At 43.4% G+C, this 21640-nt stretch overlaps 1 protein-coding gene across 2 annotated transcripts; it reads left to right on the plus strand.

Moving 5' to 3' along the window:
• Positions 1-3407: 3407 nt before the first annotated feature.
• LOC307085932 (endoplasmic reticulum aminopeptidase 1-like) lies at positions 3408-19682 on the plus strand. Of its 2 annotated transcripts, XM_079750873.1 has the most exons (19): positions 3408-3647; positions 4416-4938; positions 5083-5221; positions 5443-5577; positions 5951-6071; positions 6969-7120; positions 7680-7793; positions 8189-8320; positions 10140-10271; positions 10515-10598; positions 11006-11163; positions 11399-11478; positions 12074-12257; positions 12776-12932; positions 15516-15700; positions 17699-17860; positions 18089-18229; positions 18746-18827; positions 18979-19682. In XM_079750873.1, the coding sequence occupies exons 2-19, from the start codon at positions 4448-4450 to the stop codon at positions 19162-19164; spliced, it is 2835 nt and encodes a 944-aa protein (XP_079606999.1). In that variant the 5' UTR covers positions 3408-3647; positions 4416-4447; the 3' UTR covers positions 19165-19682. The 2 variants fall into 2 exon arrangements, with proteins under 2 accessions (XP_079606999.1, XP_079607000.1); XM_079750874.1 differs by lacking the exons at positions 18089-18229; positions 18746-18827; positions 18979-19682 and adding an exon at positions 16565-16688 and having other exon boundaries at positions 17699-17842.
• The last annotated feature ends 1958 nt before the right edge of the window (positions 19683-21640 follow it).

The following is a 21640-nucleotide window of genomic DNA, read 5'->3' on the forward strand; positions in this document are numbered from 1 at the left end:
TCTTAAAGCCCAAGCACCCCTGCTTAATGATCCCCAGGCTTGCCTTGTTAAAGTGAGGAAGTCCATGTAAGGCTTGGGGGTGGAGCCAGCAGGTTGCCAGACCTACCACTCCCCTCACTCCTCCCTGCAGTCTGCCACAATAAATACATCAATAATTCTAAATCTTTCAAGCAGACTTACATGTTGCACATATGAAGCATTTCTCCAGTGTAACACACATGATTATCTTACTGCAACACCGTTACTACCTGAGATTGTCTTTGGAGCTGGTCCAGCTGGATCTCCATCGTTGCACCCACAGCACTCATCTTCTTCTTATTACAGAAAAATAAATGGAAGTTGAGTATTTGAGCTGCAATGAATTTCACAGCCATAGCCTTGCAAATGCAAATACAGCTAGAATTAGATGTTTGTACTCACCCACCACAGCCTTGTCATACGCCAGTGTCACAAACCAGTCCTCGGGAGTGCAAACCAAAAAAAGAGTGGAAAGCAAACATTTGTTGTTGCATGTGTCAGTATATACTTCATCTAATAACAAACAATCCACAATGACTATGTCATTATCGTACACAGCAAATTTACTGGGATAGCATGTTTGAGAACGCACTGGTCCCAATAAAGTTGACCTGGCTACTGCTAGTGTCAATCTAACCTGGGACATTTTTTGTGGGTGGAATTTAATGTGAGAATGAGGCATATACAGTTTATCACTTACCATAGGCGAGTCCATGGAAAAGCTGCCTCAGAAGAGGTGTGCTGGTTTCAGGGACTGCCTCTGTGACGTTAAGTGTCTGCACAACTGCACGTTGGTGCTTGCATGGAGCACTGGTCACACCAACTGGACAAGTGAAGCAACTTGCTACAATATCATCCCACTGAAGATACAAATGGGCGTTTTCGTGTGGTGGGGGATCTCGTTTACGCAGACTGGAACGCCCCCTTCTTCTTCTCTGCGCCTTTCTTGCTGAACTTTTTTAAAATGTCAAAGTATACTACTGCGACTCCTTAATCTGACTCCGTAACTAAGGAGGCCCCTTGAGCAGTCAAAGTTCTCATAGTCTCATACTCGTAGTGGGGGTTATCTCAGCCATGGTTGAGAAGGAATTGGGGGAAAGGAACTTTGGCTTTGACTCTATGAAGTACATGCACTGCGACATGGAGGAGAAAGGGATTGTTGCCCGCGATTGTCTCCCGCCGGAGCCCCGCTGCCTTGCGGCGGTGGTGCCTCGGCGCTGCCCCCTGCCTGCTGCCGAGGCGGTGGTGCAGCCTGTTCATCGATGATGATCAGCACACATGTATGGACATACCTTTAATGGGAATTTGTCTTGATGTGTTCACCCATACCACACAGTTGACATCGATGCACCAACATAGGCACCATATATTGCACATCATATAAGCATGTCATTACGTCTGGCAATGTTATTTTATTTTGGAACTGAAATGATCATGGCTGATCAAAAACAAGCAGTTATAGGTGATGCGTTGAGAGATAAATTAAACACGACTAGAGATGATTTGGGTGAGAGACCAACTAATAGACCAACCTGTAGCAGAACTGGAGGTCTGGGACGACAGACCGGTCAGCTGCTACAAGGAAGAAGTTGTCCCCCTCTTCCTCCTGCAGGTCATACTTCAGAGTGTCCAGGGCGGATGAAGGGCAATGACCTTGCCTAAACAACTCAGAGCCTCACATTGTCCCTGTATGTCCCTGTTTGTCCCTGTATGCTACCCTTCCACGCTGCACTTACTCTGTAAGCGTTATACCTCCCTGAATGAGGATAGGTTCTTGCTTTCCTCCACGTTAGGGTGGAGGAAGTCTGGAAATCCACCAGCCATTTGTCCACCTCCTCTCTGGTCTCCATTCTCCCTTTGAACTCTGCTCTGTACCCATTTGCATCCCTGCTCGACTCAATCTTACAAATAAGGTGCGTGTAGCTCAATGGCAAAACGTTCTGTTATTCATAATGTTAGGACAGAGTCACTCAGTGTTGTTCTTCGATGTTATTAAAAAAAGCATTACTCTCAACCATAAGTGAATGCTAGAGATTGGACTATGCTAGTCCAATCTTTCCAAATTGGGCTTCACAGGGCTGGCCTCCTGGATTAATATGTGAATCGGAAATTTCAGGTCTGCCTTCCGCTGGGGAGACAATCTTTGCAGGGAAGGCTTCTGAGAAAAGCTCATCCTCTGAGGGGGCCGCTTGGGCAGGTGGGGGTAGCCTCGCCAAAGCTTCCACCAGCTGTCTCTCCACCCCACTCCCCCGGTCCTCGTTGCCTCGGCACTGTATCAAATGGAAACAACATATTTGGTGAAACTAGGCCTACTTCATACCACTAATGCAATAGTTTGTTAATCTTTGCTACAATATTGAAATCAGTTTTAAGACAAAAATATATAAATTAAACATGACAGGCAATTAATACAGTACTTGTCATACTCAGAACATGACATTAAGGCGAAAAATGATTACCTTATAACCTCAAATATACCGCTGTTCTCGCTTGGACACTAATTCTGCGCCACAAAATATTTAGAAACGTTTTCCTCGAGCAAAATAATGTAGACATGTCGCTGCATGTGCATTTTCTGAAGAAATTGGGTATGGTTGCATGAGCCAACTCGTATTTTTTTTGTTTTCGTGTCGCCAAAGCAATTCTTTACCTTTTGGAAAACTGCTTACGTGCGGTTTCTATATACCAACTTGAAAACTCAACAATTGAAGTGAGCGTTTGTTCCTTATTGACTTCCATTGTAAATTAATTGCTTGATGAGCACCTGCAACAGTGGTTATTTTAATGTAACCACTCCAACCTACTGGGTTCCAAGTGTGTGTGTGTGTGTGTAAGTGCGTGCGTGTGTGTAAGTGTATGTGTGTCTGACATCTCTGTTCATCTTCTCTATCAAACACTGTGTGCATCTCTACCACACTTGTAGTTTATCCCGCTCTATATCATATTGCTTCCAATGCATTCATATATATTATTTCCTCAAATATATAACTGTGCCAGAATATGTATTGAATTCCACCAAATATAATGATACAACTAACCTTTCCTCAAGGCAAAACAGTGTGCCATGCCGCACTGATTTGGGACCAATGAGATAGATCGGTCGTCAGTCAACACTCAGACACTCAGAAGTTCTGACAGGGATCTTCTTTAATAGGTCCATGACAGGGACACACACACTTCCTCCACCTGTCTCAGACGCATTAGGAGAGAGGGACAGGCAGGTGGAGAAAATAATTTAATAAATAATAATTTATCTCTTCTAATTCTTACTTAGTAATATAATTACGGTTATTGTTAGTGAGATAGACATATTCGTGTGATACATTTAGTATTTACCATTTTGAGGCTTTTATTTTGAAGAATACGGAAGTCTTGTTTATGACACCGACAATGAACTTCCAACTGTGCGCAGCATCTCAAAAACTATACAACCTTTGAATAAAGTCAATCAAGTTCATAAAATATACTGTATACACCAGTTGAAAACTGAATAACTTTAAATTCAGCGATGGACCTGTCTCACGAAACGACTTTAGTCTACCTTTGCGGACGCTCCCAGCATGCAGTTCACCTGCAATGAATCGTTGGTTTTCACTTTCAATTTGGGGGACAAGCCGCCGCTGACACAGGTAAATCCACAATTAGTTATTATCAATGCAACATTTATACAAGTTATACACTATATATTCTTTATCAATTCCCTAAAGCGTGAACGAAACATGCCTAACATAGTTAGGAATGACTAAAAGTGCACTCTTGATATGTTCTTGAAATGTAGGAAGCACGAGGGTCCTACTAGGGAGGCAGTTATGTTTCCCTCTCATCATAACTGCTATTTCTAGTGATCTGATCCAACATCGTATTGGATCAATCGAATATGATTCCCTCCCGTGGCGAGGGGGTGGGTTCGAGCTAGGGGTTGTATGACGTTCGACCACCGTTTCGGAACTGACCCACACAAGCCCCTTTTCCTGGGTCGGCTTAGCTCAGGAGGAAGAGCAGTTGTCTTGCAACCGATAGGTTAATAGTTCGATCCCCAGCTCCTCCAAGCTGAGGGTTGATGTGTCCCTGGGCGAGACAATTAGCCCTAACTGCTCCTGATGAGCTGTCTGTCGACTTGCATGTTTGACTCTGCAGTCAGTGTATATTAACCGATGTGAGTTGCTTTGGATAAAAGCGTCTGCCAAATGCTCTAATTGTAATTGATATGGTCTTTAAACCCACTTCTGTTCACTTTTTTCCGTTTGTTACGGAGTTGGACTTCTCAGTTGACCCAGCCCCTTAGGCCGTTTCTTTTTTCAATGCAGGATCAAACTTTGTGATATTCTGCTGTTGTACCTCACAACCCCAGATTGCTCAAATAAACAGTGTTCTCCTTTTCCTACTGTAACCCGTAGGAGTGGTGTAAACCCAACGTTTCGTCGCCACCATGCTAGCTGTTCCTCTCCTCGTACTCCTCCTGCTGGAGGCCAGCGCTCCCTCCCTCGCGGCACAGCTACCGGGCAGCGACGCTGTCGGGACGCCTCCCCCGGCCGGCCAAGCCTTCCCCTGGGAACGCATGAGGCTCCCCCAGACAGTGGTTCCCCTTCACTACAACCTCACCGTCCACCCCGACATGAACACACTCCACTTCACCGGCGTGGTCCACATCGAACTGGAGGTCCTAGAAAACACCACGACCATCGTCCTCCACAGCAGTGAGCTGCTCATCTCCAAGGTGACGCTCCTGGTGCCAGGGGCACCTCCGACCCCCCTGCGCTTCCTAGAGCACCCTGCTTCTGAACAGTTAGCTCTTCTTTCCGACCGGGTCCTCGTCCAAGGCGGGACGTATGACGTTCTGCTGGAGTTTTCCGCCAACTTGTCAGATAACTATCACGGCTTCTATAAGAGCAGTTACCGTGCGAGCAGTGGGGAGATCAGGTAGGTGACTATCAGTCTATGTTGTCGATATACAACACTTCCTGTGTTGTATATGTGATGTTGTGATGTTGACCAAATATGTTGATTAAAGAAGGGCTTCAGCTGTACAACTGAAGTACTAACAGCTTGACCTCTATTCCCCAGGTACGTGGCCTCCACCCAGTTCGAGGCCACCAGCGCCCGGGCAGCCTTCCCATGCTTTGACGAGCCGGCGTTCAAAGCTAACTTCACAATTCAGATCGTACGAGAGCCACGCCATATCGCCATATCCAACATGCCCAAGGTACATGAGGGTCAGACCTGCTATTGTGTCCACTGTCTGGTTGCTGTGATGATGTTATTGCTGTGGCCACAGTGGGACCTTGGGGAAAGTGTTACTCTGGTGTTTGTGGATGTTTGTGGTGATGATAGCAGCATATCACACCGCTTTGATGACTGTGTTGTTCCCCTCGAGACGTTCTCCTTCAGGTTGTACTTCTCTCACTGCTCCTCTTCCTCTCCAAGATAAACACAGTAGAGTTGGCCGGGGGCTTGCTAAAGGACTACTTTGACACCAGTGTGAGGATGAGCACATACCTGGTCGCCTTCATCGTGTCCGACTTCCTGTCTGTCAGCAAGACCACCCAACACGGGGTCAAGGTGAGCTGGAGGGGGTTACGGGATGACTGAGGAATCTTTAAATGGACATACAATTAACTCTCTTACCAAGTAGCCATCCCATTGGCTATCAAACCAATGAGGCATACAATGGAGGATCTGATTGGGTGGTTGAATGTTTCAATGACGCATCTTGTCTGTTGTGATTTAGTCATACCTCCCCTTTTATTTATTGATGTGTTAACTGAAACAAAAAGGACATTGATGCACTGAAATTATGTGTGATTGCAATGAATTTGATGAAACCCAGTTTGCTGATGCTAAATGGACACCTTGATAACCCTTAACCTCTTCATCACTAGGTCTGTGGCGTGAGTGTGAGTCTGTGAACATTTGAAAATATGACATCCCTCAGATTTCTGTTTACGCGTCACCAGAGAAGATTGACCAGACCTCCTTTGCATTGGACGCTGCGGTCAAGCTGCTGGACTTCTACGATGACTTCTTCGACATCCCCTACCCGCTGCCGAAGCAGGGTATGTGGTCCGGTCCCTCATCGTGATTGGTGTACAACCCTTTGCCATCATTATAAATAAATTCATAGAACTACAAATACGAACCTTGTGGTAAAAGGTCAAAGACAACTTTATATAGGTATGAAATAATGTAATAATAAATGGTTCATAATATATATAACAACTTTGGACTATTTAAAAATATATCCTGCTCTAAAACTTTACTGAATTACATATCAACGTGTTGGAAAACTACAATATTACAATAATTCTGTAATGTTTTATGATTTGCTTGATGATTACTCGAGTCCACCTCTGCACCCCTAGTATCAAGATCTGTACGTTTAGGGAGAATCCTTTTTTTTACATGTATTCAGATAAGATAAGTTCAAGTGAGATGTTACGAAGCCCTTGTCTGTATCCCACAATATATGTGGAACAGAAAATGAGCCTCTAATAAAAACAATCTTCCATCTGCAATTAAAATGTTTATTCTGTGAGAGACTTGTCTAAAAACGCCATCTAGAGGCTCCTTGTGTCTGTGAACACAGAATAGTTCACAAAGTAGCACACTATGTTCAGAAAGACCAAAATTAAAGTTTACAGCCCTAAGATGTCTTTAGGAATCAAGAATCCGTTGTGAATGAAACTCCATCCATCGGACACCACCTACTCCTAATATAATAGAAGGAGTCCTTGTTGGGACTCCCTTCTATTATCACTTTAAGTAGGAATAATTATATTCATTGTATTGAGTGAGTGCTATAATCATAGTCCCATTTAGTTTTTTCCCTTTTTTCCCCCTCTTCAAACAAGTTAAAGCCAGCACAGTCGTAGTGGTATGTCTAGAGCAGAGTAGAGGAAATGCAAATGTACTCAAATCGATCCAAATAGATGTTGTGTTGTTGATCCCTGCAGACCTGGTGGCCATCCCAGACTTCCAGTCGGGGGCAATGGAGAACTGGGGTCTGACCACCTACAGGGAGGCAGGCCTTCTCTTCCAACCCAAGTCCTCAGCCTCCGACAAGCTGGGCATCACCAAGGTGATCGCTCACGAGCTGGCCCACCAGGTAACCTTTCACCTGGATCTTGCATTTCACTTGATAGGGATATGGAGATAAAAATGAAAAAAAAAATACAATTTTAAATGTACAATTTGCATGATTTGTTATTTTATGCTAGCTCCAGGCTACACTTTGATGAGGTTAGACATGAGATTCCTGTACGTTGCGGCAGAGTCAAAACAATGAACAAAGATCCCTGTAGTCTTTATGTGAGCGTCTACCTGAAATAGTTTTCAGCACCATTTTAAAAGGATAAATATATTCCTGGCTCAGGTATACGGAGCAGTATTGTGTGTGTGTGTGTGTGTGTGTGTGTGTGTGTGTGTGTGTGTGTGTGTGTGTGTGTGTGTGTGTGTGTGTGTGTGTGTGTGTGTGTGTGTGTGTGTGTGTGTGTGTGTGTGTGAAGCTAGTATAGGAGATGTTTTTTTTTAATTAACAAGAGCTTCAGGTTTCATGTACCAAAGAGCCTGTGTGAAGAAACATATTATCTCTCTTAAAGAAGATCAAAATGAGTTTGCCATATCAAGGGTGAGATTGCTAACTGGGTGTTCCTGTTGGTGTCTAGTGGTTTGGGAACCTGGTCACCATGGAGTGGTGGAACGACCTGTGGCTCAACGAGGGCTTCGCCAAGTTCATGGAGTTTGTCTCGGTGGACATCACCTACCCCGAGCTTCAAGTGGTGAGAGCTCCGGAGACGCATAGTGCTCAACCTTTCTACACCTGGCACCTTCTCTACACCTCGTACTTGGTGGCAGTAGCTCAGGAGGTAGAGCAAGTTGACTGGTAACCGGAAGGATGCTAGTTCGATCCCCGACTCCTCTTAGTTGAGTATCGAGGTGTTTTTGAGCATGGAACCTCACCCTGACTGCTCCTGACGAGCTGGCTCGCCTTCAATGTGTGAATGAATGTTGAAAGTCGCTGTGGATAAAAGTGTCAGCAAACTCCCCTCAATGTAAATCCCCTAAATGGCACCTTCTATACACCTGCCACACTGCCATCAGGCGGGAAACTAATTTTACTTCCCTAACCCTCCACCTTTCTGACCTCTTCATTGACTTGTCCCTCCTCTCATAGGATGACTTCTTTCTGGATAAATGCTTCAACGCCATGGAGGTCGACTCTCTCAGCTCCTCCCATCCCGTCTCCACCCCGGTGGAAACCCCCTCCCAGATCCGAGAGATGTTTGATGACGTCTCGTACAGCAAGGTGCCGTCCTTTTTTAACCCTTATCCCGGTGGAACACATTGAAGGCGTCTCAAGGGCGACCAGGCCGAGAGGGCGGCACCGCATGGGGGGAATTAACAACATACAACAGAATGTACCACATTTATATAACGGAATATCTAACACAATGTAAAACACAACATACAACAGAATGTACCACATTTATAAAACACAACATACAACAGAATGTACCACATTTATATAACGGAATATCTAACACAATGTAAAACACAACATACAACAGAATGTACCACATTTATAAAACACAACATACAACAGAATGTACCACATTTATATAACGGAATATCTAACACAATGTAAAACACAACATACAACAGAATGTACCACATTTATATAACGGAATATCTAACACAATGTAAAACACAACATACAACAGAATGTACCACATTTATAAAACGAAATATGTAACACAATGTAAAACACAACATACAACACAATGTACCACATTTATATAACGGAATATAAAACACAATGTAAAACATAAATATAACAGAACATACAACACAATGTACAACATTCATATATAAACATACAACAGAATGTACAACATTTATAAAACACAACATACAACAGAATGTACCACATTTATATAACGGAATATCTAACACAATGTAAAACACAACATACAACAGAATGTACCACATTTATAAAACACAACATACAACAGAATGTACCACATTTATATAACGGAATATCTAACACAATGTAAAACACAACATACAACAGAATGTACCACATTTATAAAACACAACATACAACAGAATGTACCACATTTATATAACGGAATATCTAACACAATGTTAAACACAACATACAACAGAATGTACCACATTTATATAACGGAATAACTAACACAATGTAAAACACAACATACAACAGAATGTACCACATTTATAAAACACAACATACAATAGAATGTACCACATTTATATAACGGAATATAAAACACAATGTAAAACATTAATATAATAGAACATACAACACAATGTACAACATTCATATATAAACATACAACAGAATGTACAACATTTATAAAACACAACATACAACAAAATGTACCACATTTATATAACGGAATATCTAACACAATGTAAAACACAACATACAACAGAATGTACCACATTTATAAAACGGAATATCTAACACAATGTAAAACACAACATACAACAGAATGTACCACATTTATATAACGGAATATAAAACACAATGTAAAACATTAATATAACAGAACATACAACACAATGTACAACATTCATATATAAACATACAACAGAATGTACAACATTTATAAAACACAACATACAACAGAATGTACCACATTTATATAACGGAATATATAACACAATGTAAAACATTAATACAACAGAACATACAATAGAATGTACCACATTTATAGAACAACAGAATGTACAACATTTATATAACAGAACAAACAACAGACTGTTTGTTCCAAGTCTCCCATTTGGTTACCTGTCTCCTCAGATTTGGACTAGGAAGGTGAGACACCAGAATATCGGAATATAGAATTAAGAGATCACATTTTCACCTTGAACTCCCAGAGAATCTCTTAATGGACGGAGAAAAGGAATGCATGTAATTACGACACCGGAATGTCCGTGTGTGTCTGTCCATGATGTGTCCGTGTGTGTGTGTTCATGATGTGTTCGTGTGTGTGTGTTCATGAGGTGTCCGTGTGTGTGTCCATGATGTGTCCGTGTGTGTGTGTTCGTGGTGTGTCCGTGTGTGTGTGTTCATGATGTGTCCGTGTGTTTGAATGCAGGGGGCCTGCATCCTGAACATGCTGCGGGACTTCCTGACCCCAGAGGCCTTCAATGAGGGCATCATCCGCTACCTCCGTCGCTACAGCTACCAGAACACCGTCAACAGCCACCTCTGGCAGAGCCTCTCCAATGTGAGTTGGCGTCCCCACCGTCCTCATGTGTGTGTTCTTCCAATTATTATTTTGTCCTCTGTTCATACTCTCAAACAAATAATCATGATCAAATTACAGTTAATACAGAGAATTCTGTGAGGCTTTCTTTGTTTTACGTTGTAAGGCAACAGGATTTCTGGACGTAGTGGTCAATCGTAGCCAAAACAACGTGTCCTAGTGTGGTTACATGCGAGTCAAGGAGTTGTGTGTCCCCCCCAACAGGTGTGTCAGTCCGACCAGTTCGAGGTGGGCGGAGTCCAGCAGAAGGCCTTCTGCTCCGAGGGGAAGCTGCGACCCGGGGGCTTTGTAAGTACCGACGTACCTCCATTCTCTGACAACTTTAGCAGCCAGGGAGGTAGAGCGCTTGCCCCCCCATGCTGGGAATATCCATAATCCTCTGCTGAATACGCCTCAACGGTATTTCCTGTTCCTCCCGCTTTCTCGTTTGGCTGCTTTGATGCTTTGAACGTCAGGAATTTGATTGGCCGGGATTTTGAATATCGTGGAATGAACCTGTGTTTGAGTACTGACACGGACGGTGGCAAAATGTCACAGAACTTTCCGTTGTACAACAAATGTCCGGCATGCTTTGCATTGTGTGATTTCTTGAATCTAAAATACATTATAATATAATACAAAAAAGAAACATGGGATTTTACTATAGAATTATAATGATTGTGGTTGTTTGAATGTGTGTCTACGTGTGTGTGTAGAAATGGTACACAGACGACGAGCTGGACGTGGGCACCATCATGGACACCTGGACGCTGCAGGAGGGCTTCCCATTGGTCACGGTGGAGGTGAAAGGTCGCGAGGTCAGGCTCCATCAGGAACGCTACCTCAAGATGGACGGTCCCGCCCTCAGCGACGGGTAAAGTCTACAGAGCTCACCCAGGGAACCCCTGCTCGGGCAGGGCCATTATGTCCAATAAAAACGTGCAGGCTGTTCAGAGAGACGATCCTCCGGTATTTTCAGTCAACCAAGGTGTAATAAATGAGTAGGGGTCCAACATCTCCTACCTTTGCTTCATCGTGTGTTAAAAGAGATGATTCTTACTGTCATGGTCACCAATGTCTTCATCAACATTAATGCTGTGCGTCGATAGGTTCCTGTGGAAGATCCCGTTGACCTACAAAACCAGCCAATCAAACACCATCCAACGCTTTCTGCTGGGGAATAAAACTGGTGAGAACCCTGTCACTTTTGAGGTCAATGCCCAACCCATTTCATATTGTGCCACCAAACCGAGAATGATACAGAGTCTAAGTAATCAACTGAATGAATTATTGTTATCTTAGAAACACATTTAACCACAACAACAAAGAAGACTAATAAGGTTAACTGATATCTGATCCATATAAGGTCATATGGATGTTGGGGCGTGCATTATGTTTAGCAAACACAAACTTTGTCTTTCGATAGGCTGTGAAATACTTTTATTCAGACCTATGCTTTTAGGGGTGACTATGGTTGCCAGATGAAAACTTACTTGGTTTGGGCAACTAAAGTTGGGTTCATGACACATTACATTCAGTTTCTTATTATGCACATTTAATTAGTAACAATCAAAGTATCCAGTAAAAAAAGGTCAAAAAACAGAATTATTATTATTATTTATTGGCTACATTTCAAATCAAATTGGCAAAATTGCCAATAGATCGGGACCCGATACGGGTCCACTGACCGAGAACCACTGGTACATGGGCCCAACCATGGCTTCAGTCACGCTGACCCATTGCTTTCATGTCTGAGTGGGTCCAACGTGTACCTGTCCCTGCAGACGTCCTGTACCTGGAGGAGGAGGTGGACTGGGTCAAGTTCAACGTGGACATGAGCGGCTACTACATGGTGCACTACCAGGGGCAGGGCTGGAGCGGCCTGACCCACCTGCTGCAGACCAACCACACGGCCCTGAGCAGCAGTGACCGCGCCAGCCTCATCAACAATGTCTTCCAGCTGGTCAGGTCAGGGCTCCCCTTTTATCACATTTACACTTCCATTTAGGGCATTTAGCAGACGCTTTAATCCAAATCAATTTACAAAGGTTCATTCACATACATTCACACACCGACGGTGGTGACATCCACACAAGGCCACAGCCAGCTCGTTAGGTCTCTTGCTTGGGGACACCTCGACCCTCAGATAGGAGGGGCCGGTGATCGATTTAGCATCATTCCGGTTACCAGGCAACCTGCTCTACCTCCTAAACTAAGCTAAACTGGGATGGCAACAGATTATTATTTATTAATAGATTATCTGCTATAATAATTGCTATGTGGTCTCTCTTGCAAATGAGATGCCTCTCTGAGACTCACCTCAATAAATAAAAGGAGAACTTTAAGTACTTACATGTTGTAAATATACAAAATGTATGTTGTGAATGTACATCGTCAAAATAACAACATATTGATTAATCTCCTCTCACCATGCGGGAGTTGGTTAAAGGTGTTGTTACCATCCTATGTGTGTGTGTGTGTCCCAGTGTGGGCAAGGTGCCGCTGGACACGGCCCTGGAGCTGTCCCTGTACTTGTCCCGGGAGATGGAGACCTTGGCGGTCACCCAGGGCATCAGCGAGCTGGTGCCCATCTACAAGCTGATGGAGAAGAGGGACATGAAGACGCTGGAGAACCAGATGAAGGTTCGCCCGACGCCAACCGTGTATAAGCCCCCACATGTCCCCCAAAAGTTCTTACTCGTATTGTTTGCTGTAGGGGTGTACGGCATAAACGGTATAGAAAGTACACCGGTGTGAATTTGCGCTATGGTATGGATTTTGACGTTAACGGGAGACCGGTGTGACCGGTAGTAAGTATGCAGTAATGCAGTAACGTAAATACTTTTTCATGTAAAAAGTAAAGTTACGCTTTTACAGTTACACAGTTACAACTACTGAAAATATGGTAACGAAACGTAGTTCCTTTTTCAATTCGGCACAAAGTTACTTTTCCCAGGTCCTGATTTGACAGTGATACTGCCTTCTCAGGCTGTATGCTATTGCGCAAGCTTGCAGGCATGCTTGCTGCGCTCCTGCGGGCTGGCGCAATAGTCCCTTCACCAGCTCTCATTCCACACCGTATGAGACAGACGCTGGCAGTGTGAAGCTGTCCTTGCATCTCTTCCACAGACATCGCTTCCCCAGTCATTTTCCAAAGCCAGTCCTTACGACCAAAAATGCCAGCGGTGGAATGAGATAACAAACGCTGTCACTGTTTACCTGTGTGAGGACATGGTTCCCTTTCAAAATGTTGATAGAAAGGGCTTTGAAGAGATGGTCAAAACACTCAATCCCAGGTACGCGTTACCTGCCCCCACAAATTTCAGCCAAATTGAGATGCCAAAACTATACCTCAACGTCCGCGAGCAAGTGGAGAAAGAAATCCATACTATTAAACATTAGGGGTTTTCAGAGATGGAAGTAACTTTGAAAAGATTTAGCATTTTTCTTTCATGCAGTTTTGCTGCATAAACAGTATTTTAACCCTTCTGAAGTATTTATATCAAAATTAAAAGATACAATTAACATACCTTGATATAATACCATTACCATCTATGCCTCAAATGATACCGTGATATACATTTTAGTCCATACCGTACAGCCCTAGTTTGCGGAACAGAATAGTAAAAAATAAGCTATTAGTTTAAATACTGTGGCTCAAGTGGGCAAAACCCACCCTCTCCCTCACTGCAACATATCTCCAGCAGCTCCCTTGTGCCTTGTTTCACTCCACATAACGATAAACCTATGTATGTATGCATGTATGTATGTGTATATGCATGTATGTGTAAGTATGTGTGTATGGATGTATGTATATTAGGGGTATGCATCTCTCCTTTATAGGAGAGATGCATTAGATATTTGATTTGATGCGATTCGATTCAATGTTCTAACGATCCGGTGAGATTTGATGAAATATGAATCAATCATATAGATAGCTAATATTCGTTTAACGTTAACACATTCATTTTCTATTGATTAAAATATGCCTTCTATAAAGAGACATTGCCTACTTTCAAATATATATATGGACCATGGAATCTTAGGTTTATTTATTTATTTCTTAATGGCATTTCTTTATGGCAATTCACATTTATGAATTTAGAACTACATGTCTATTTGTTTATTTATAGACCTGATCGCTGTCCTACACAATTTAAAAAATAGCAAAGCTTGTCAATATTCCCTCCTTCTTATAAGACAAGAAGGGCTTTGACACGTTTGATTTCAGATCGATGTAGTCGCATCTGTTTTAATCCCACCAGATACCGATTCGTATCCGTGAATCGTTACACCCCTAATGTATATGTATTTATTTGTATGTATATGTATGTATGTACGTATGTACGTATGTATGTATGTATGTGTGAATGTATGTATCGGGGTCTAATGGTTCCTGTCAAAAGATGCACGTACAACCAAATAGCACATAGTTATGTGGATAGTTTGACTTAATTGGTTGCAATTAACTTTTTGAAATAATTAATTCCATGCTCCGTTCGATATGTGTTTAATTTTGGCCGGAGTTCTCTGAGCCAAACTCACTAGCTGCAAATAGGTCTACTTTAATGCATATTTAATTATTTTTGTAAATGTTAAATCTGACAAATTTTAACTTTCTGCAATGTATGGTGACCATTCTGTCTGACCAGCTGTCATCTACGTGCATCACGTGTCAAACTGGCAGATGGTAATTCATGACATCAGCCAACTTGGAAGAGCTGATGTTTATGATTGCAGTGGAAATAAATCTAGTTTTGTAGGGTGGGCTCTATCAGTGTAAATCATGGTGTGAGACAGTGGAAGTCATTTCCCAAATCTCACTCCTTCAGTAATGTAGCCTAAGGATCAAAACTAAATCCAAATATAAATCTTTGCTACACACATAGTCATAGTCACCATCGAAACAAGTTATTCTAAAATTTAAACTTGGAATTGGAATGAAATAATAACGATAATTTCATTATATTTTCAGAGAAATGTCATTAATGTATGATTTCTTTTTTTTTTCGTTTTTTGAACCGGTTCAAATCCCTGATACATACTTTCCGTCAGTAAGGGCTACACAAACAGTATTGACTTCATTTGGACATCCTGTTGCTGCTGGTTCTGTTCTCTACGGGGGAACATCCACTGCATGTTGGGGCTGTGTGGACCGGAGGGGAGCGGCGCTGGACTGAACTAATAATGGCTTCAGTTAAAGTGGGTGAAATGTGTTCCTCTCAGGGCTACATCGTGGAGCTGTTACAGACCCTCATCGACCAGCAGACGTGGAGCGACTCCGGGTCGGTCTCTGAGAGGGTGCTGAGGAGCTACCTGCTGCTGTTTGCCTGCGTGCGCAACCATCCGCCCTGCGTGGAAAAGGCCAGCAGGCTCTTCCACAGCTGGAAGGTCCTGGACGGCAACATGAGGTCAGTCTCCCTTTACCTGGTCTCCAACCCTGAACCCCTCTCTTTGGTCCCGATGGAAGAGCTATGTGGAAGGTAATCTGTAAGGAAGGTCCACCCGTAACTTATTAGTGAGGGAACCTCACTTGCACCTGCCACTCTATGAGAAAATTTCAATTTAAGATCACTCAAGACTATTTCTGACCCATCATGGCACCTCTTGTAGGCCTCGGCTGTCATTTTCTTTCAGACCTTCCTGACTGTGTGTGGATGATGGTTTAAGCCGCCTCACCTGGCTGAGTCTGTTGCACACCTGTTTCACATTGAGTCATCAGTGTGCAACAGGTTAAACCAGGCATCACCACACACACTCAGGGAGATCTCCTGCATGGCAACTAGGGATTGGGATCATTAATATTTCTTGATATCGTTACCATTTTCGATACTCCTTAACGATCCGTGTCTTTATCAATACCACTGTCGATACTTCTATTAATTGGTGGAAATACGAAGCGTTTTTAGTGATGAGGAAAATATTTAGGAAATAATTGCATTGTAAATTAAATATGTAATTCTTAATAAATATTGACATCAGTTGTTTTAGTTATATAAACTAAAATGATTAGAGCACTATACATCTGTATTAGTAATACAGAAACATGAATAATACAGTATTACTGTTATCTTTCTCACAAAAAATTCAATTTACCGTTTCTTTATGTTACATTTGAACGCATCATGACAACCAAACAGTCGTTTTACTGAGCCAACCTCAACACATCATCACACAGCACATCTGAAACTTTATTTACTTTTTAAGATAACTAGCTTGTATGCTGCTGATTACAACACCGATTTCACAATTGGATTAATATTTTTAACTGACAGGACTAGCGGCAATGTCTGTGTGTGCGATTACCGCTCGTACTTTGAGTGGATGATTAAGACGGGCCCGTCTGTGGTGCGACAGGAGAAGGAGGAGACAGTCTTTTCAACTCGGAGACAGTCGAAGGTACTGCATTTGGTCTTTATTTGATGCACAATGCTAATGTGCTTGGCTATTGAGGTTGTGTTCCCCCCTTTACAATAAATGATTTTCACCCTTTTCGCCCGTTCAGCCATCCTCGCGAGAAAAGTTAACTGCCAGACTTCACTTGTTTTACTTGTAATACCTGTTTGCTTACAATTACATTCAAAAACATTGGTGGACACGCCGCAGTGATTGGATTGATTTGATTTAAATGCTGTGACGCGACTCGAGGAACACAACATTACGTTACAGGACCTATGGGACAAAAGATAAAATAAATGAACAACGGGACTCAATAGTGGTATCGATAAGGCCAAACGTTAATGATTTTCGGGTTTTGAAAAAAGTGGAACCGGGTCCTTGATAGAACCGGGTTACGATCCTCATCCCCAATGGCAACATGGAGCATTAGGCCATTATGTACAAACTTCTACCATAAAATGGCTTTAAATATCACCACCCTGCGTCCTTTATCTGGAGGAGCCCAGTAAGGTCCCCTAGGTGGCGTATAGCATTAGACATGGGTGGATAGTTGAACCTGTGCACACTGAGCAACAGTGCAGCCTCACCCAGCCCCAGAGTCCAATCAGTCTGACTCGGGCCAGGTGAGGCTGCTTAAAGCAACCACCTCATCCACACAGACTGCCACAGCCACATACTTGTGTAGCCTGCTCAACCCGAATGTGAGTGCCCTTCTAGGTTAAACAGCAGTTGGCGCCCTCTAAGGGAAACTCTGTGTTACCGCGGGTGTTCTCAGCAGAACATCCACCCGTGTGAAAATGGACACACCGTTGCAACTATTATATTGCTTATAATAGCTGCATATTATTGTATATTATGATTAAATATTTTGAAAAAGGTTGTTTTTGAATCTCTGCAGACGAGGTTCCCCGCAGGGTCAGGAATGAATGAACAGTCTTATTAATGTTTGTCTTCTGCTCAACCCTAGTCCCTGTAGGATGTCAAGGTCTTCTGTGTTCATCCCTCCTCAGTCTCCCCAGTGACGTCAGCCTCTGCGTGTTTGCTATTGGAGCCCGCACTCCAGAGGGGTGGGACTTCCTGTATGAGATGTACGGCCGTTCCCCGGACACGTCAGTCAAGAGCCGCATAAAGACGGCGCTCTCCATCAGCCCCCTGACGGACAAGCTCCACATGTGGGTCCACGTTATAGACGGTTGGATGTGCAGTACAACACTGTCTGGGCAATTGAGTTGTCTTCTTCCTTCTGTTGCTCTTTAATTTCTTTGAGCTCTCAATCATGCTTTTGTTTTCTCTCACTCTCTCTCTCTCTCTCTCTCTCTCTCTCTCTCTCTCTCCCTCCCTCTGTCTTTATTCCTATCTCTCTCTCTCTATCTCTATCTCTATCTCTATCGCTCTCTCAGACTGCTGGAGGAGAGTTTTCGTGGGGAGGTTCTGAAGACCCAGGATCTTCCCCATGTGGTGATCGCTGTTAGCAAGAACCCCCATGGCTACAAGATAGCATGGGACTTCCTCCGGGCAAACTGGCCGGCCCTGATCAAGAAGTCAGTCTGCATCTCGTATCATGTCATTCACATGTGTTAGAAAGGGTTGACGTTGGCATGGTGGCTCAATGGTTGGCACAGATCACGTCACTGCAACAAGGACCGGGGTTCGAACCCAACTGGGATCTGACTGGGGTTTTTCTGTGTGGATATTATCAGTTCACATACCGAAAATCAACATTGGCTTTTAGCATTGGGCTGTTCAATGCACTGGCATATTTTTGACGACTTCTTAAACATCAAAATGTTGAAAATGGTTATATATGAATGAAATAATTATCATATTAACTTATAACCCTGCCATCATCAGTGTTAACTAGCTTCTAAAAGTGGAAGTTGATCATCTTAACACTTTCCATCAGTGATCTACAGTTGAGTGATTGAATTCAACTTTAACACTGTGATTTGTGCAGTAAATTACTTAATACATTTAATTTTGAAGTAAATGAGTTTTAAGTGAATATCTTTGTGTGTGTTTGTGTGTGTGTGTGTGTGTGTTTTGTATTGTCCGAGAAGGTTTGGGGAAGGCTCAAGCTCCATTGCCCGCATGGTGATTGGAGTAACTGACCAGTACTCCACCCCACACATGCTGAAAGAGGTGAGAACACACACACACACACACCCAAACAGATGCACATACACAAAATTCTAAGTAGCAATTAGAATTTTGCTAAACCATGCTAAATCATTAGCATGGACTCGTCTGCACAATGCAATTGTTCTTTCCTTCTTCACACTTAATACCTCAGGTTCAGGAGTTCTTTGGCTCCCTGACCAAGGAGATGGGCTCAGAGCTGAGGTGCATCCAGCAAGCGTACGAGACCATTGAGTTGAATATCCGATGGATGGACAAACACCTGCCCCTGCTGCAGGCCTGGCTGGACAAACACACCAGCAGAGGCAACACACAACGTACTCCACACGAGGATCTTTAGGTCCATCCGTTAACACTGGCAATGGAAGTGGGTTGCCCACTGTGAAGACTACTGTCTAAATAGACTTTCCCAAAACATCCAACACTTACTGTCTGGCTTAATGAACAATTTACGTAGGTGTCCCACAAAGGACTGTCTGAGTTCCACCTTTTTCTTGTGAATGGAAAAAAATTTGAGGTCATTGCCCTATTGACTCAATTCTATTCTATTCTATTTTCGTAAATGGAAAAAAAATAGAAAGCTGGTTTCACATCTATTTGAGGTCACTGCCCTATTGACTCAATTCTATTCTATTCTATTTTCGTGAACGGAAAAAAAATAGAAAGCTGGTTTCACATCTATTTGAGGTCATTGCCCTATTGACACTATTCTATTCTATTTTCGTAAAAGGAAAAAATATAGAAAGTTGGTTTCACATCTATTTGAGGTCATTGCCCTATTGACTCTACTGTCCTATTCCCTGCAAATTTGTTTGGTTTGTTCAGTTTTTCTATTTGAATTAAATGGCCGACACTGTGCCAGGTATGTTCAAAGTTCTTTTACCAGACATGGTGCATATTGTGACCATGTCATAACCCCTCTCTCTTTCTGCTGGTACCCCAGTATTATGTCCGAAGAAACTGGACCTGATGCTCAAACATGGTTGTCTGGTTAGGTTGATTCTCGTCAGCCATTGTCACACCAAAAGTGTGATTTTTGCCTCCTGTAACTCGCTTGAGCTTGACCATGCAAATCGCAAAGTTAACTTGATTGAGTAAAAACCAACACAACCATCGAATATTCACCCATCTCTAGAGGGGGTGGGGCTTACCTCATGAATGCCAACGCTTATTTCTGCCACTTCATTCTTACCAACCATAGAGATAACCACTGGAAGTACCAGAGAAGACAACCCAGAGAACATGTCTGGGTTCATAACTTCCTGCGGAGGCGCACTCAGAACGGTGAATTTCACCATCTTCTCCAGGTCGCAGTCTGGATGACTTCCAGCGCAGAGCGGGGAAGGGGTTTCTCAGGGGGACACCAACTACAGGCGTTCCATCCCAGCTGTGGAGCGCCTGTCCGTCTGTCTCCGGTGAGTGGTAGTTTCGTAATTGGTGAGTCAATCAAAATTGACACATATTTACTTGCATGTCACAAGTCAGCTAAATTAATATCACCTACTACAGCGGTATGAACCCAAAATAAACGTAGATCAGCCTGATTTGGAGTAACGTTAATGTTATCTTTAGATGATTAAAACGTTGTATAGGAGCTTTTTCCCCAGACCCCGCTATCCCAAGAGCAATGGCTTTGTTGAAAGACATGTGCGACACATCAAGAGCATCGTGAAGAAAACACAACAAATCAAAGATGACCTACACATAGCCTTGCTACAAGTTAGGGCGACACCTATTGACAGAAAACTGCCTTCACCTGCGGATCTGCTTTTTGGTAGGCCTGTCTCCACCCTACTGCCGAGCCGAGCAGATCCAGGTAAAGAGGGACACCGACAGCATCTGGCTCACAGAGCAGCTGTGATGAGGAAACACCACGACCGCAACTGTCGCAGAGAACTCCCTCTACTCCATCCTGGACAACATGTGACTGTGGAACAAAGACAGAAGAACATGGCAACCAGCAGTTGTCTTCCAAAAGTGCAGTGAGCCACAGAGCTACATTGTGCAAACACCAAATGGAAACAAGATAAGGCGTTGCAGAAGTCACTTGCGTGGACCATACAACACACAAATACAACAAACTACCAAAAGACTCCGCTTTGCTGAGCCACACACACTGGATGAAGGACAGGAGGGTCATAGCGACCAATCACAGACGCTCTCACATGCTCAAACATCCCCCTGGTGTGTGTGTGTGTGTGTGTGCGTGTGTGCGTACGTGCCTGCCTGCGTGTGTGCGTGCGTGTGCGTGTGTGTGTATATGGTGTAGGAGTGTGGGAGAGGCATAAACAGGGAGACAAGGAGAAGGAGGGAGAGGGAGCAAGGGAGAGAGAGACTAGGTTTGGTAGACTACACTTTATTTGTGTTTGACAGTGTGTTTATTACACATTGAACATTATACTTCTTAATGGGCCTTTTCTTCGTTTACACCTCATGTTGGTTATTTTCCAGGGCAGCGTTGGTTGGAGTATTGCACTGGGATCCGAAAGTCTCTCAGTCAAACACTTCTTACCACGAACACTACTGACAACGATTAGCAATGAACACTACCAACAATAAACACTACTAACGACCTGTAAACGCCAATCAGCCCGTCAAACCACTGGCAGCAAATAGGCCTGTTACAATCATGGGGGGAGGTAGTGGACCCAACAGCACGAAACAGGGTAGGCCTGACAGATTGAGGTACAGAGGAATTTATTGAGAATCCGGGGGGCGGGAGAATGGTGGGAATCCAGTACGGGTTGAGGCGAGTCCTGGCGGAGCAGCTGATGAGCATGGAAAGGAAACACGGTTTGGGTTGGTCAGACAGGATT

Source organism: Pollachius pollachius (genome assembly GCF_949987615.1).
Source record: "Pollachius pollachius genome assembly, chromosome: 1".
In the NCBI taxonomy this organism is placed as follows: domain Eukaryota; kingdom Metazoa; phylum Chordata; class Actinopteri; order Gadiformes; family Gadidae; genus Pollachius; species Pollachius pollachius.